General features: G+C 39.1%; 3 protein-coding genes across 17 annotated transcripts in view; 2 read left to right on the top strand and 1 right to left on the bottom strand.

Annotated features, from left to right (window-relative positions):
• The window catches only part of LOC126556283 (histone H1-like), a 591209-nt gene that overhangs the window by 426156 nt on the left and 151931 nt on the right, over window positions 1–13122 (top strand). The window lies entirely within an intron of this gene.
• The window catches only part of LOC126556243 (39S ribosomal protein L2, mitochondrial), a 471612-nt gene that overhangs the window by 401427 nt on the left and 57063 nt on the right, over window positions 1–13122 (top strand). The window lies entirely within an intron of this gene.
• Window positions 1–13122, bottom strand: part of LOC126556056 (rab11 family-interacting protein 4B) — a 314228-nt gene that overhangs the window by 14077 nt on the left and 287029 nt on the right. For 3 of the 15 annotated variants that reach the window (XM_050211240.1, XM_050211250.1, XM_050211235.1), the window contains 2 exons: window positions 10409–10447; window positions 9549–9663 (listed from right to left, as the gene is read on the bottom strand). In XM_050211240.1, coding sequence (XP_050067197.1) covers window positions 9549–9663; window positions 10409–10447 — 154 coding nt within the window. Of the gene's footprint in view, window positions 1–9548; window positions 9664–10408; window positions 10451–12477; window positions 12583–13028; window positions 13088–13122 lie in introns of those variants that run through there. The other 12 variants (XM_050211234.1, XM_050211239.1, XM_050211242.1 and 9 more) reach the window with 9 other exon arrangements.

Below are 13122 nucleotides of genomic sequence, written 5' to 3' on the forward strand. Positions count from 1 at the left end.
CACCTTTGCCATGGTCTAGTTACGCGAGTTGGCAGTTGCCGCACCAGAAAACCCAAACTACCGATTTGGTGTGTATGTGCTAAGGAAATGGGTCAGCCAACGGAATTGGTAGGAAATTGCTTTCAAGCTTCAAATTCGTTTGCTCCCGGTAATGCTGCCTAAACTGATTGGACAAGGGCATTGCGGATCTGCTAGCGCAGTTGAACATTTTCAACACTGTAACTTTAACTGCAAGTCGAATTATTGTTAAGCTGTGCTCCTTTCTAACTAGGAAACTTTACTATCGATCACCAAATTCGCCATTTCCAGTAAGAGATTCAAAAGCCTGACACTATTCCATAGACTTGACAACTTCTTTCGCCGCTTATATTTCCCATTTGGGCCCTCACACGTACAACTGTAAAAATGAAATTAAATTACCAAATGAGTCTTTCTTCAGATAGTCGCTAGATAGGTGCGGATTCCTGGGTTAATGCCTTTACAAAATGAATATATGTATGTGCATAATCATCTGTGCATAGCAAACGAACCTAGCCATATTTGTTCGCTACTGTACAACAGTTCTCCCCAGCCAGCAAACCGGCAACTTTGCCCATCGTGATAGAAGACAGTGTCGTAATTTTGTGTAGTATATGGTGCGCTCGGTAGGAGGTGTTGGCCATACGTGTCGAATCGTATTCCCTCAACTTTACACATTCATTTCCACCATTGCAAAGAGAAATACAAGAAAAATACTGCTACCAAAGTTGAAGAATCGTTTTGGTCGGACACATTTGGTCCGAATGTTCTTTGCGACGCCATTGTTCATTCCGTACTCCATCTCCAACCAGCGAAACGAAATCTTGACTTGACTCTCGATGTAATGGTTTAGTGACTCGACCATGGGTGTAAATGCTAACCCTCTCATTTCTCTTTGTCTTCAAAATCCAGATCCAGACGCCGACATTTTGTAAAAATTATTTGTCAGTTTAGATCTTATCGCCACCTCGGTAAGGCAAGTCTTTTTAAGTCGTAAGTGAACACACCTTGTGCAAAAATCAGTTTACCCTTCGAAATTTCTTACCCAACATGGATGGACGACAAGAACAGAAAACATTCGCACATTTCTGCGTTCACTAGAGTCAGTCAGTGATTGTCATTAAGCGCTAGTATTGGTATTAACATTGGTTACGCATGACGTAAGTGAGCTGAAATTAGCACCGATGTGAAACCGTCGAACGGCCCAAGTATCATCCACCAGGCCAAAACACGGCACCATCGCGATTATGGACATGGGTAATTACCAGCGGAAGAGAGCAACAAACACACAAAATGGATGGCTTCTATGTGTTTGGCGGCAGGGGAATCCATTTACTTTCGGAGCCGCTGTACTACGATGTACTGCGGGGAAGAAGTAGATTGTCGGGTCAAGCTAAATTCCTTGCCAAACACCGGTAAACGTTTCGTCATGCGTGAAGAAATTCTTGTCTTTTCCAGGAATGACCTTGATCATAAAGTCTGCGGGGTTTAGTTGCGGAAATGGGACGCACCGTCACAACGCTGATAAGATTATCTGTTGTGCCGCGGGATGTGGACGGGCGTGGTGAAAATATTGTGTCCTCACCAAATCCAAGCTTGGTTGCTTGCTAGTCTTGTCTTGTCAAGAAGCTTTATTTCATAAAATGCCTCAACAGCGCGCATGGCATCGTCTTCCTAGTGCTTCTTATTACTACTGTTTTGTTTTGTGTTTTTCCTGCCCCCGTTGGTACAATCTCTTTTCACCATGGACCCCCATTCGAACGAAACGAATTCTTTCATGCTCGATTGACGACCATCAGCCACAGCCATGGTTCTGTTTTATTTATTTTTTTTTCTAGAATTTGCGCACGCCACTACTTAGGCGATCATCCATGACCGGTAGCAATGCTTCTCCAACTCCACCACCCTAAAAACGAGTAAGCTATATGGGAAACGACCATATGATTGCCGGTGGTGGATCTGTTGCTTCCCATAACCGTAAAGTTCCCGTTGCTTCAAGCACCCATGGATCCGAATCGTGGTAGTAAGACCTCCCCTCCAAGCCAATGCATACATCTTTGAACAGAAGCAACAACAAAAATATAACAATCCAAAGAATCAACAGAAAAGTACGTTCTTGCACGCAACATCTAACAACAGAGTTCGTGCCAGAGTACGCTTGATAAAACTAGCCACAACTGTTCTCTAACGAGGGTCACCAGTCTACTAGTAGTGCTACATTGTAGGGTGAACAGCTCGGGCAAGGCCACATGCTTCAACTGGAGTGTGAGAATTGAGCAACCAGTAAAATAATCATTACCAGCACCAATTAGGGACGACAACAGCAGCAGAACGGCCCTTTTCGTTCGGCAATTGTTTATACGCGAAGAATCTAATTCCTCTACGGCGCCCTACCGGTACTAAGCTACTCCGCTCCGAAGAGAAACTTCAAATGACAAAAACGGATAGATAGAAAGCGCGACCTCAGCAGAAATGTAGCTAGCCCAAATGCACTTCTCTCAATATCTGTTACGTTTTTCCCACCAATTTTATGGGTTTCAATTTTCCACCCTTCAAGGTAGGGTCCCCCTACATCGGGTAACCTTTAGTTCCCAGCATATTTCAATTATTTGTTCCCATACTTTACGCTCTCTAAAGCAAGCAAGATTTTGGTACTTAAGGTCAAAGAAAAATCTTCCTTGTGCGACTACTCTTATGCCGTGTCTGAACCAACCGAAGGGTTCACGACATTCTCAAGATCAAATCGATTCTCAAGAAGACACATCATTTAGGCGTTGTTGGTGGTGGTAACAACTCAGCAGCGCATCCTGATCGTGTATCGCTCGAGGGACGACGATCGATTCTTTGTCCATCTTTCCGTATCTCTCGGAGAAACACTCAAACTTGAACTACGCACCATCTGCATTATTCCAGCTCTTCTGCAGACGTGATGCACCTATCAAAGAAAAGGGTGAACCGGAACCAGTTTTATGATTTCGAAACTCCTCATCGTTTGCCAGATCCAATCGAAACCGAAGGTAAGTGTGTCATCGCGAGGTCTTATCACCGTTCAAGCCATTGAATCTATATGTTCAAAAACTCGTGCCGATTGAAGTTGTATGGTTGGTATGTGGTCAGCGCACAAATGCTCCTAATCATCAATAAACTACGTGTTACAAACCCCGGGTAGAGGACGTTTAGGCGACCTTTTCGTCTTCGCCCAACATTTGAGGGCGCTGAGCAAATACAAAACCAAAAGTGATGCCTCACTGTTCACAACACTATCAGCTGCTATTTCAACGCTTTTGTAACCATATAAAATCACATTTTATTTAATGCCTTCGTGGCGCATTTGTTATCACTTTCTTATCTCTCTCAACACTGCCACAGGCCACACAGTCTCACGCTGGTTGGCTGACACATGCTACTGCTTCTCATCGAATGGAGCACACACACACAACACACACACAAAAAAAACACCAACAACGAAACAAAAAAACACTATCACGAAAAATCGCCACTAACGCCAAGAAGAAAGTATTTCGAAAGGAAAGTAAATCACACTATTCATTGTAAAACACGCGCACACATCAAAAAGACAATCGCTGCAACCTACCCACTTCTGGGGCGGGTTGGATAGTGGCGAAAAAGAAAAGTGCCATAATTAAGGCTTCGAAACTTGAATACATCATCCTTCTTCGCACTTGCACGCTTAACGGACGGTGAGTATGTGTGTGCAGAGGCCACATGAAGTCTCGCGAGTAGTTAGCTTGGCAGCTTGGGTAGTGAAAAAGATCCGTAAAAATGTTTTAATAACACAACCCTCATCGCCGTACCGAAATAATTGTGGTAAATAATGCACGAACGCAGGCAGCAGCAGCTTGCACACGAATGAAACTCGAATATGCTCTTTTCCGTCGACGATCACGAAAGATTTTTTTTTTCTCTCTCTTCTAACACTAATGCCCCACACGTGTGAAATACGCGTACGATCACACACACACACAAAGACACAAAGTGCATTCACCACGAACGCACCCAAATGATGCACGATAAGGGATCTCTCGGCCAAAATTGTTGATTTTTGGCTGAGAGGCCTTGTGCAAACACACAAGGTTTTGGAAGGTACGAAGTCTGCTGATAAATAATTACCAAAAAAAAAAAAGGCAAAACAAATAAAGTCCGCAACGAAAACTAACGGACCTACAAGCCAACGTACAGTGTGGAAGTTTCGCGAGCAACTGACGCATTCGTTCGCGATCAAAACAATGGAGACCCTCGCGATCGAGAGTCGAAAAATGCCGCGGGCCACTCTCTGCATCGAATCGAGCTCTCTGTTTCGCTCTTTTGCTGCGAGATTTTCTCACCCTCGGCGGCCCTCAACTCGGTTTTCATGATGCACGCACTCACATAAAACACTGCTGCCCCACTCTAGCATCGGCCGCCCTCTTTTGGGGGAACGAAAATCGAGCGAAAACATACATTGGTGGTAGTTTTCGCTCCGAAACAACATACATAACGATGAAAGCAAATCTTGACAAACATCCAACAGCTTTTGCATGTGGGGACTAATCGCCTCGAGAATAATATTATTTTGGCTTCTAGTGAGGAATACTTGTTCGATAACGTTTCCAAACATCATCATGAATACGTGTTGAATAGACAAAACACAAGTATAATGTACATATTTAAACGACTCACAACGAGACTCATCAAATATAAACACAAGCAAGTCAAACTTGTAGCGGAATCCGAAACCACAGCAGTTTGACCTTCAATTTTTCCAGTGTCAGTTGGAGTTTTTTATTTAGTCAACTGTAGTACATAAAATTTACATACCACTCCAACATGTTTCCTGTCATATTTCAACGGACTCTTTTACCTTCGCCCTCTCTGACACACGAGGCACAACGAAGATGATACTACTGATCGACAGCGACGAAGAATAAAAATCATGGCGCATCAGCTGTTATACCTCTCTCAACTACGGCGACATTCAAGGGATTTCAAAATCACTATCGTCGATGGGCGCAGTGTTTAGTAGTTTAGCTAAATTTAGCTGCTTTCGGTTGGGTGGCAGAGAGCATCGCCGATTAAAGCACCACCATCTCACAGACCTAACCTACATCGGCATCGGATGCACAGGATGCAAAACAAAGACAACAGACATGCAACTGACAACACCATGATTGAGATATGGCGTGTGGGATTTTAGTTTACATTTTTACGGCCAAAGTACGCCCTTTTCGTAAATAAATAAATATATAAATTAAGCCGCGTTGCGGAACAATAATTTTAATGCTAATTTATGTATTGAATAGTTGATCATAATGCTAATTCTGTTAGTGGGCTTCTTGAAGGAATTATGACAAAGAGTGTGTTATAAGACTTGGAAAAAGATATATTGTATTTGATTCGAACAAAAAGAGCGTTTTAACTGCAGCTGAACAAGGAACGGAATGTTGTTTTCCTTTCCTGATGTTACAAGTCTTTATGTTGTTGAAACTTATCATCAGACGATCATTAGATAGTTCTTAACAGCTGCATCCAATTTGTTTACAGCGCTTCCTTTGCAATATACAATTTCTTCTCGGGAACGCTGTGCTAAACGTCTTCTATATCCCTCTTCCGCTGTTTGCAGGAATTCCGCCACCATATTTTATAAGTGATTCAATACAGTTCCACATGGTACATGATTCATTGAGCTACAACCAAACGGACGACACTAAAAAAAATATCTTTCGGTGTATCTCTTGTATTCAGCAGAAAAAAGTCAGAGATCACCACATACTGTTATCAATGATGATCGCGTAGCCAGCATCGGTCTTTTTTTTTGCAAGTGTTACTAAATTAATAGCACCAGTTTGCCGCATGATCTCATCACCGACCGATGCCATTCGCCCAACGGCGTGTGCAGCAGCAGCATATTGCTCAACATTCAAGCTAAGACAATTGTGCTATGGCGCGCAGGTCATGTCGTTCGAGTTGACAACAAACGAGATACAATTTTCATTCTACGCGTGGGGGAATCATTTTTCAAGCACCAGCCAAGTCTAGCATTACTTTCCACTAGGCATAAAAAAAACTTCTCTAACGTATACATCTTCAAAACAGCACAACACACATTCGCAACGGTTGACATTGTTTCACTCAACAGCATTTGTATACATTTAGTCACCAGCTGTAGGAGACCCGCTATTCAAATTGTGCTTCGAATGCCCCTTCAGGATTAGTAGTAGGCAGTACAGCCGGCAGCCCACTCGGTTTTGCAATCATTTTACTCAGAGCGGGAAGCAGGCATACACTACTTCGCTGTTGTTTTTCAATCCAAATGTTTTATTACACCCCTATGTACACAGAGACGACACGACGACTTGGATAAGCGTCTTGACCAAGACGCTATCAATCCATATAAACTAATTTCTCTGTGAAATTCAGAGTGTTTGAGACATGTGATTCTGGCACTGTAATTAGTTCACTAATTGTTTTACCGTCTTGTTTAACGATTAATTTACTGAGAAACTAAAATTGAGGCTTCGCGATCTATGCACTGTACTTTTGATCTTTGAATTGTTATTCACAATATTTCGCAGTATCGAGTGAACTGCATGATTACCCACAAAGTTATTTAAAACATGTTGTTATGTCTTACATATGGTATTATATTAGACAGTAGCATTTCTTTCATCTGTTTATGCATTGTTGTACCCTCTTTGTTTATTCATGAATAACGGCCAACTCTATAACTGCCTTCCTAATGGACAAAGAATGCAAAACAAGAAAATCTCAAAGACGCCCATTATCAGATGTTCTGACGGAGCGCTATAAATTGTCTAACAACCCAGCGTCATCTTTCTACCGTCTCACGACTCCAGAAACCTCTGAAAAAAAATTACCTACATTTAGCCAAACTATCTCGTTGGAAATAACTTGCGAAAATGATATGAAATGTTTGCAATTACCGTGACAAGATTGTTCATAGCTCATCGTGAAATTAGGCGTTAAAGCGAATTAATTTTGCTTCCACCTTAAAATAGACCACCTAGGTGGGACGAAACTACGACTCTCTCGAAACAGAATGATTTAAAGTTGAACAACTTTGCAATAGCATGCCTCCAGTTGCGCGTCATCCAGCAACAGCGGTGATCAGCGACGAAATTGACCGTTTGTCTTGGAAATTTCCCAAACATTTCTTCCCAAGATGCGTAAGACAGCGCTAGTAATATGAATGTGAGCTTTTTTGTTTGTCGCATAAATATACCATTTGGGCCAAATCGTCTCCCATTAGCACAAGGAAAATGCGTTGTTTTTTTTATACAGAAGAATAATAGTTACAAAGAATCCAAGCGTTCTAATCTTTCCAATTGCAGATGTTGTTCAATTTCGCCTTTTTTTAAGGTAAACTGTACATACATAAACTACAAAAAGTAACCGTAACTAAGATAAACTTAACCTATATATATATATATGTATATATTCTTCGTTTTCTCATACGGTCCATTGCCAATGCCATCGAGCTTGATCGCTATTGCTGAGTAACACAGCTGATGCGTAGTGTGGAGGCAAATATTCTAAATTTAAATCTGCACTGCACAATTATAAAGTTGAATGTTACAGTTTTCACTATATCTCGCGTTATAACCTGCAGGCTAAAGTGAATGGTAGTTTTCAGACTGTGTATTTAACAATGTCTATTTAAAATTCCCCGCTGAAATTTCGATTTTTTGCTAGTTGTGTGCTATGTGAAATGCAAAATGTATTACTACAGCTACTCTAGACCTTGAGGCAACTGGCAAACAAATCATCTCCTATAGCGGTACAAATTTGCGTAAGCAAACTGCACCCAAAATAGATCACTTTTCGCACCCTAACGCACGCTGCCGACTCTTCTTGGAGGCAGGATGATATCACCACTTCAACATTCCCTGAAATGTGTGTTACTAATAAAACGGAAGGGCCACAAACCAAACACCATACGTTTCAACGTGGAAGTATTTTCAAAAATCACTCATATAACATTGACCTCAGCGGAAAAACACAACACACTCACCTTCAGCTACAAATTTATGTTATGGGTCGATTTCAAAATATGTTAAACATTTACATCTGTATTATAAATAACAGAGTCTCGATCATAGCACAAAGAGAAGCAACAACAGAAACAAACGCATCCAAACATCGAACAACTATCGCCATCTTCATCTTTTATCAGGTGCGTATTTTCACCATTACTTTTCCGACAAATATCATGTTTATTCAGTGAAACCTAGATTTCATCGGAGCTTGCCGCGTATTGACAGTCATTCCCTGAATAGAGCTATTTTCTCACTCTGGTACATCTGCTAAATCTTAATAGACCATTGTTAGACCTGAGCCGCTGCACCCAACGCCCCTGCCGGCAGAGCATATTTAAGAAATAGGGTCATTTTCCACTCACTGTTACTTTTCCTCAAATACTTTTTCAAGTGTCACAATAACACTCATGGCAATTTTTCATTTTTCACCCCCTATGCTAGCAATTATGTACTGTTTCCGCGTGATGGTTTGAGTACGCTAGTGTTCCCGAATCGACAGATTTTATTTCGACTTTCAGTGAATGTAACTATGAATTTTTGTTTCAACTTGAGATATGCACATTAAACAAAGAGACATTTTCTGATGCGTTACTTTCAACAGCAACAGCAAACATTAAATATGTAAAGCGAAAACCAAATGTACGACATTAAACGACATTCTTCATTGTTTTACATTCACTCGCACTATTAGACGTTCTTTTACATTTGATCAAAGGAGTTTTCTATTTTATTTATTTATTATGTCGCATCGCAACTTGCTTCATAATCGACATGATAGGTAAAAATCATTGTTTTAAATGATATACAAATCATATTTCAAATTGGTACTGAATGAATTTCTTTTTCAATTGCTTTTTCCATAAATACCAGCCATAAGGGCACAGAAAGCGACACATTTTCCGCATCATTTAATCGATTCGTTACATTGCGAACGAATAAGCACAAAGTCAGGCAAAATGGAATGCCATCATTATGTCGATCAATGTCCCAAATGTTCTTTCAAGCACTAATATCTTTTGCATTGTTTCTTGTAATGCCTTTCACAATAATTTACTAAGAAACTACTTGAACTCCACTTACAATGTCAACATTTGTACGCACGCCTTATTATTAGTTCATTATTTTAGAATAATTTAAAGACAAACACATAACTTATGTTTCTATAAAGTGTTAATTGTAGTGACGATTCATACGCGCTATAGGTATCCTCTCACTTTATGATGCTTATGCTTTATATGTTTTTGTCCCTTCAATTGGCATTATTTATCATTTTTGGTATTCTTATTTGCATATTATTGTAAAAGTAACAGAATTCTACGTTCAATACGTACAAGAAGGATTTGCACAAGGTTTACTACAAAAGGTCAATGCTCAAAGACTCTTGTACAATCAATACACGATACACGGGTACGATATTAGGTTGCAATAAATAATATTAAATAGTAAAAAAGTAAAATCATTCCAAATCATACATACCTTATGATTTATATCTTGTACATCCTCCAAACTGACATCGCTGTACATGTCTTCGGCCGTATCACAGTTGGAACTTCTGCCAGACGAGTTAAAGCTCGACGATCTATAAAGATGACTAGAGTTGCAATAAATGTGAGTCAACATTATACCATCACCTGCTATAAAGCTACTTGAACATTCTATGCTTTCAGTTTGCTATAAAGCGCATGCCGCGAGCGAGAGCTTTCGAGCATGTTCGGCACCGAACTCGTATTATGGCAGCGTTTCAAGCACTCTTGCTATTTGCTGTTAGCAAACTTAGCAGCAGATTGACTTTCGAATAAATTAGTTAAAACATAGGTAACAAAATGATACTTTATACTATTTTTCACTCATTTCAGGCACGTTGATCTCTCTTGAGCATTTGATCTCTCTTTAGCATTGAACTGATTACAGTTTTATTATTTCATACAATTTTTGCATTAAAATGTGGTGGGATACGTGACTAATTCAATGTAACCTACCGCACTGACTTTAAAATTTTAATATCAACTTGGTTACTTTCTAACGTATCTTTCTTGACGTATCAGTCGCATACATCCACACTATGCAATAATTCTTTGAAATCATCGAATAGACAAATAACTCTTTGTTGAACATTTTGCTATATCAAATTACAAAAAAGCCTAAATGATGTCTTCGTTCAACATGACTCACTCGCTAGCACCTTATTTTTTGAAGGTCTAAACGCAGAGTCTCATTTGAATTGAATTGATGTAATTTTTTTTTCGATTCTCCGTATCTTATACACATGTACACGAAATAACACACATAGCTTAACAAACATTCAATAATAACAAGCCATTATTTTTAACACTTACTTTGCTAAGGCATTGGATCCTAGCTGCCGTTTGCCAGAACTGCTGAAATTAGAGTGGTAACCAAAAGAATTTTGTTTTAGTAAAAGTGAAACTATTTTTATTCTAGCAAGCTTATTATTCACACTTATCAACAACAATCATAAAAACATGTAAAAAAAAAACTATGAAAGTCTCACTAATATTCTGTTAATTTTTTTTCTAACTTAAATATTTTCAGAACTGGCTCATAAAATTACACGCGAACTCCGGAAATAAAGAAAGTAATGTAAAGAAAGTAAAAATAAACTCCAGAAATTTTATTACTTTGAAGAATTAGCATGGTAATAAGGTAATTTAGATTTAATTTAACAAAAGACAACTGTGTGTTTTTTAGCTTTATTTGTGTTTTAGTTTAAACAAAAGATAAAAACAATTATTAAACAAATTATACAAACTTGTTTGTGTAATGTACTTTTTGCAGTAAAAATTTATGATTAAGTTTTCCTTCTGATAACCAAAAACAGAAGATAATGTCAAAATAAAATTTAGCGAACTTATTGATTACAAAGCATACGCATTATGGATATCGCCAATTGTTTTCTATGTACTGACCCCCGTCGAAACGTCGTTAATGAAAGCTATAAAATCATTAATATAAACCTGCTACTGATAACGAAATCTGATTTAACATGTATTATGATATGACGTAACTGTACGTTACGGAGTTTCCAAGTACACACCAAAGCAGATACAGAAAATTTGGCATACGCATACAAAATGCAATAATATATAATAAGTTCTATGTTTATAAGCAAGGCGGTAATCTAAGCCATTCAAAATCCATCCAGAGTTCATTGAATACGCAAGTAACAATAAGTTTAACTTATTTCCAATATATCTTGTACTGCAATGGTAATAGATAACGTTAAAGATATCCGTTCGACGATAAAATCTTATTCAGCTACATCACTGTCCATTTTTTTAATTTTTCTGCATCGGCCGTCGCTGCTGATTTGTTTAGACTACTAGCGTTATTAATCCTTAGACACTAACAATAGCGAGATTGAAAAAAAAAACAATGTAAATAATGATCTAAATACTGAACGTTTAAAATTTTTCTGTTAAAGCCGTTTATGAAACAATCCGACTGAAGTTGACAATGGGTCATTTTGAACATGGGTAAATGCTTGAAAGATATTTCACCAACGAAAGGTAGCCATTTTACTTTGAAACATACGTCTTACGAATTCAGTTACGATAAGCCACGAGCTCTGTATCGTACAATGAGTGTACTGTACATACAGGTGTACTATACGTGACGTATACGTAAGTACTGGTAAAAAAAAACAGTTACATTACGATACAAAAAACCGCATTTATTCAACAACAATGCAGCCGTGTGAACGACTTTCCTCTAGTAAACCATCATACATAAGATATATTGTATTTATGTATCTAAACTTATCAACAAACAACATGTTGATGTTGTTGAACATGTTGACATTTTTGTACCAGCCTTTGATTGATATAGTCTATTGATGAAATAATATCTCATGAGCAAAACAGATCTATCGCAACACTCATCAACTAATATTATTAATTGAAAGCTTTGACCTATAATAATCTGTCGAATATTGTCAATGTCACAACGAAACATACAAGCGAATTGCCGGTTTGTTTCGCTGTGGGTGTCTTTCAAGCTGTTTAGTGGTATCCCTACACTCTTTCAGAATGCATTATTCCTACACACGTTGATCAAAAGCACTACTATGCCGAACCATACTAGATACCGCACTTAGTACCACCAAGCCTTCCAATAAAAGCCCCACTAAGCAGATTAGATAGGGATAGAGCTAGCTAAAGATCCGATAGTGCTGGTAACATAAATGAGACGAAACAATAACATATGCATAACCGACTTTTACACAACCCTCTCTTCCTTATCCCACAGTGCACGTCCACCTCCATAAGCCTATAGGTATTATCCACCGCACAACACAAAGTAAAACTATGGATGCGTAACGTCCAGATAGAATTTACCAACACCACACACGCGGTCAAACCACGGGGGGGCGTGAGTTAATACAAACTTTCTAGCATTGTTATACACCATCAATTTATAGAGGTTATCCATGGTTGTTTTGGGGGGACGACGGCTGGCACAGCGTAACTCGGGACGGTTACGGGAACAAGAATTTAATTAACTGTTATATCGCACTAAGGTAGCCAAATGCAAGCAAACACAACGTTACCGAGGAGCACTATCCGTGTTTGGATCACACTTGATCACTCATCGATTTAAATCTCCAGAACTCGCACAGCTCCGTATCTCTGGTGCTAACTATTTCATTAACAACGCTTTGAACTACATAAATTCATATTTTTAAATAGCACATACAACATGTTCACGCTCTCTAGCCCTTTTCACACGCGCATTAGCTTTGCACGAACAGCAATCTTTTTGTTATCAGCTGATTAACAAACACACAAACACTCCATAGCGAACATGTGACACTACATACGGGAATATCTTAGGCGCCGCTAGCACCGTTCATGGATACATGAACGTTCAAACTACGACACCCAGAGAACTTGCAAACAACTGCACAATTATTGAACAAGTTGTGCCTCGCATTGTCACCTGGATGCACTTATTTTCAGTTGATTGCACGCGGGTCGAAACATTATCTCGCCCGGCTCAAGGTTTCCTTTCCATTTACTTGCTTTCCGATTGG

The sequence above is a fragment of the Anopheles maculipalpis genome, chromosome 2RL, assembly GCF_943734695.1.
Source record: "Anopheles maculipalpis chromosome 2RL, idAnoMacuDA_375_x, whole genome shotgun sequence".
NCBI classification, from domain to species: Eukaryota; Metazoa; Arthropoda; class Insecta; order Diptera; family Culicidae; genus Anopheles; species Anopheles maculipalpis.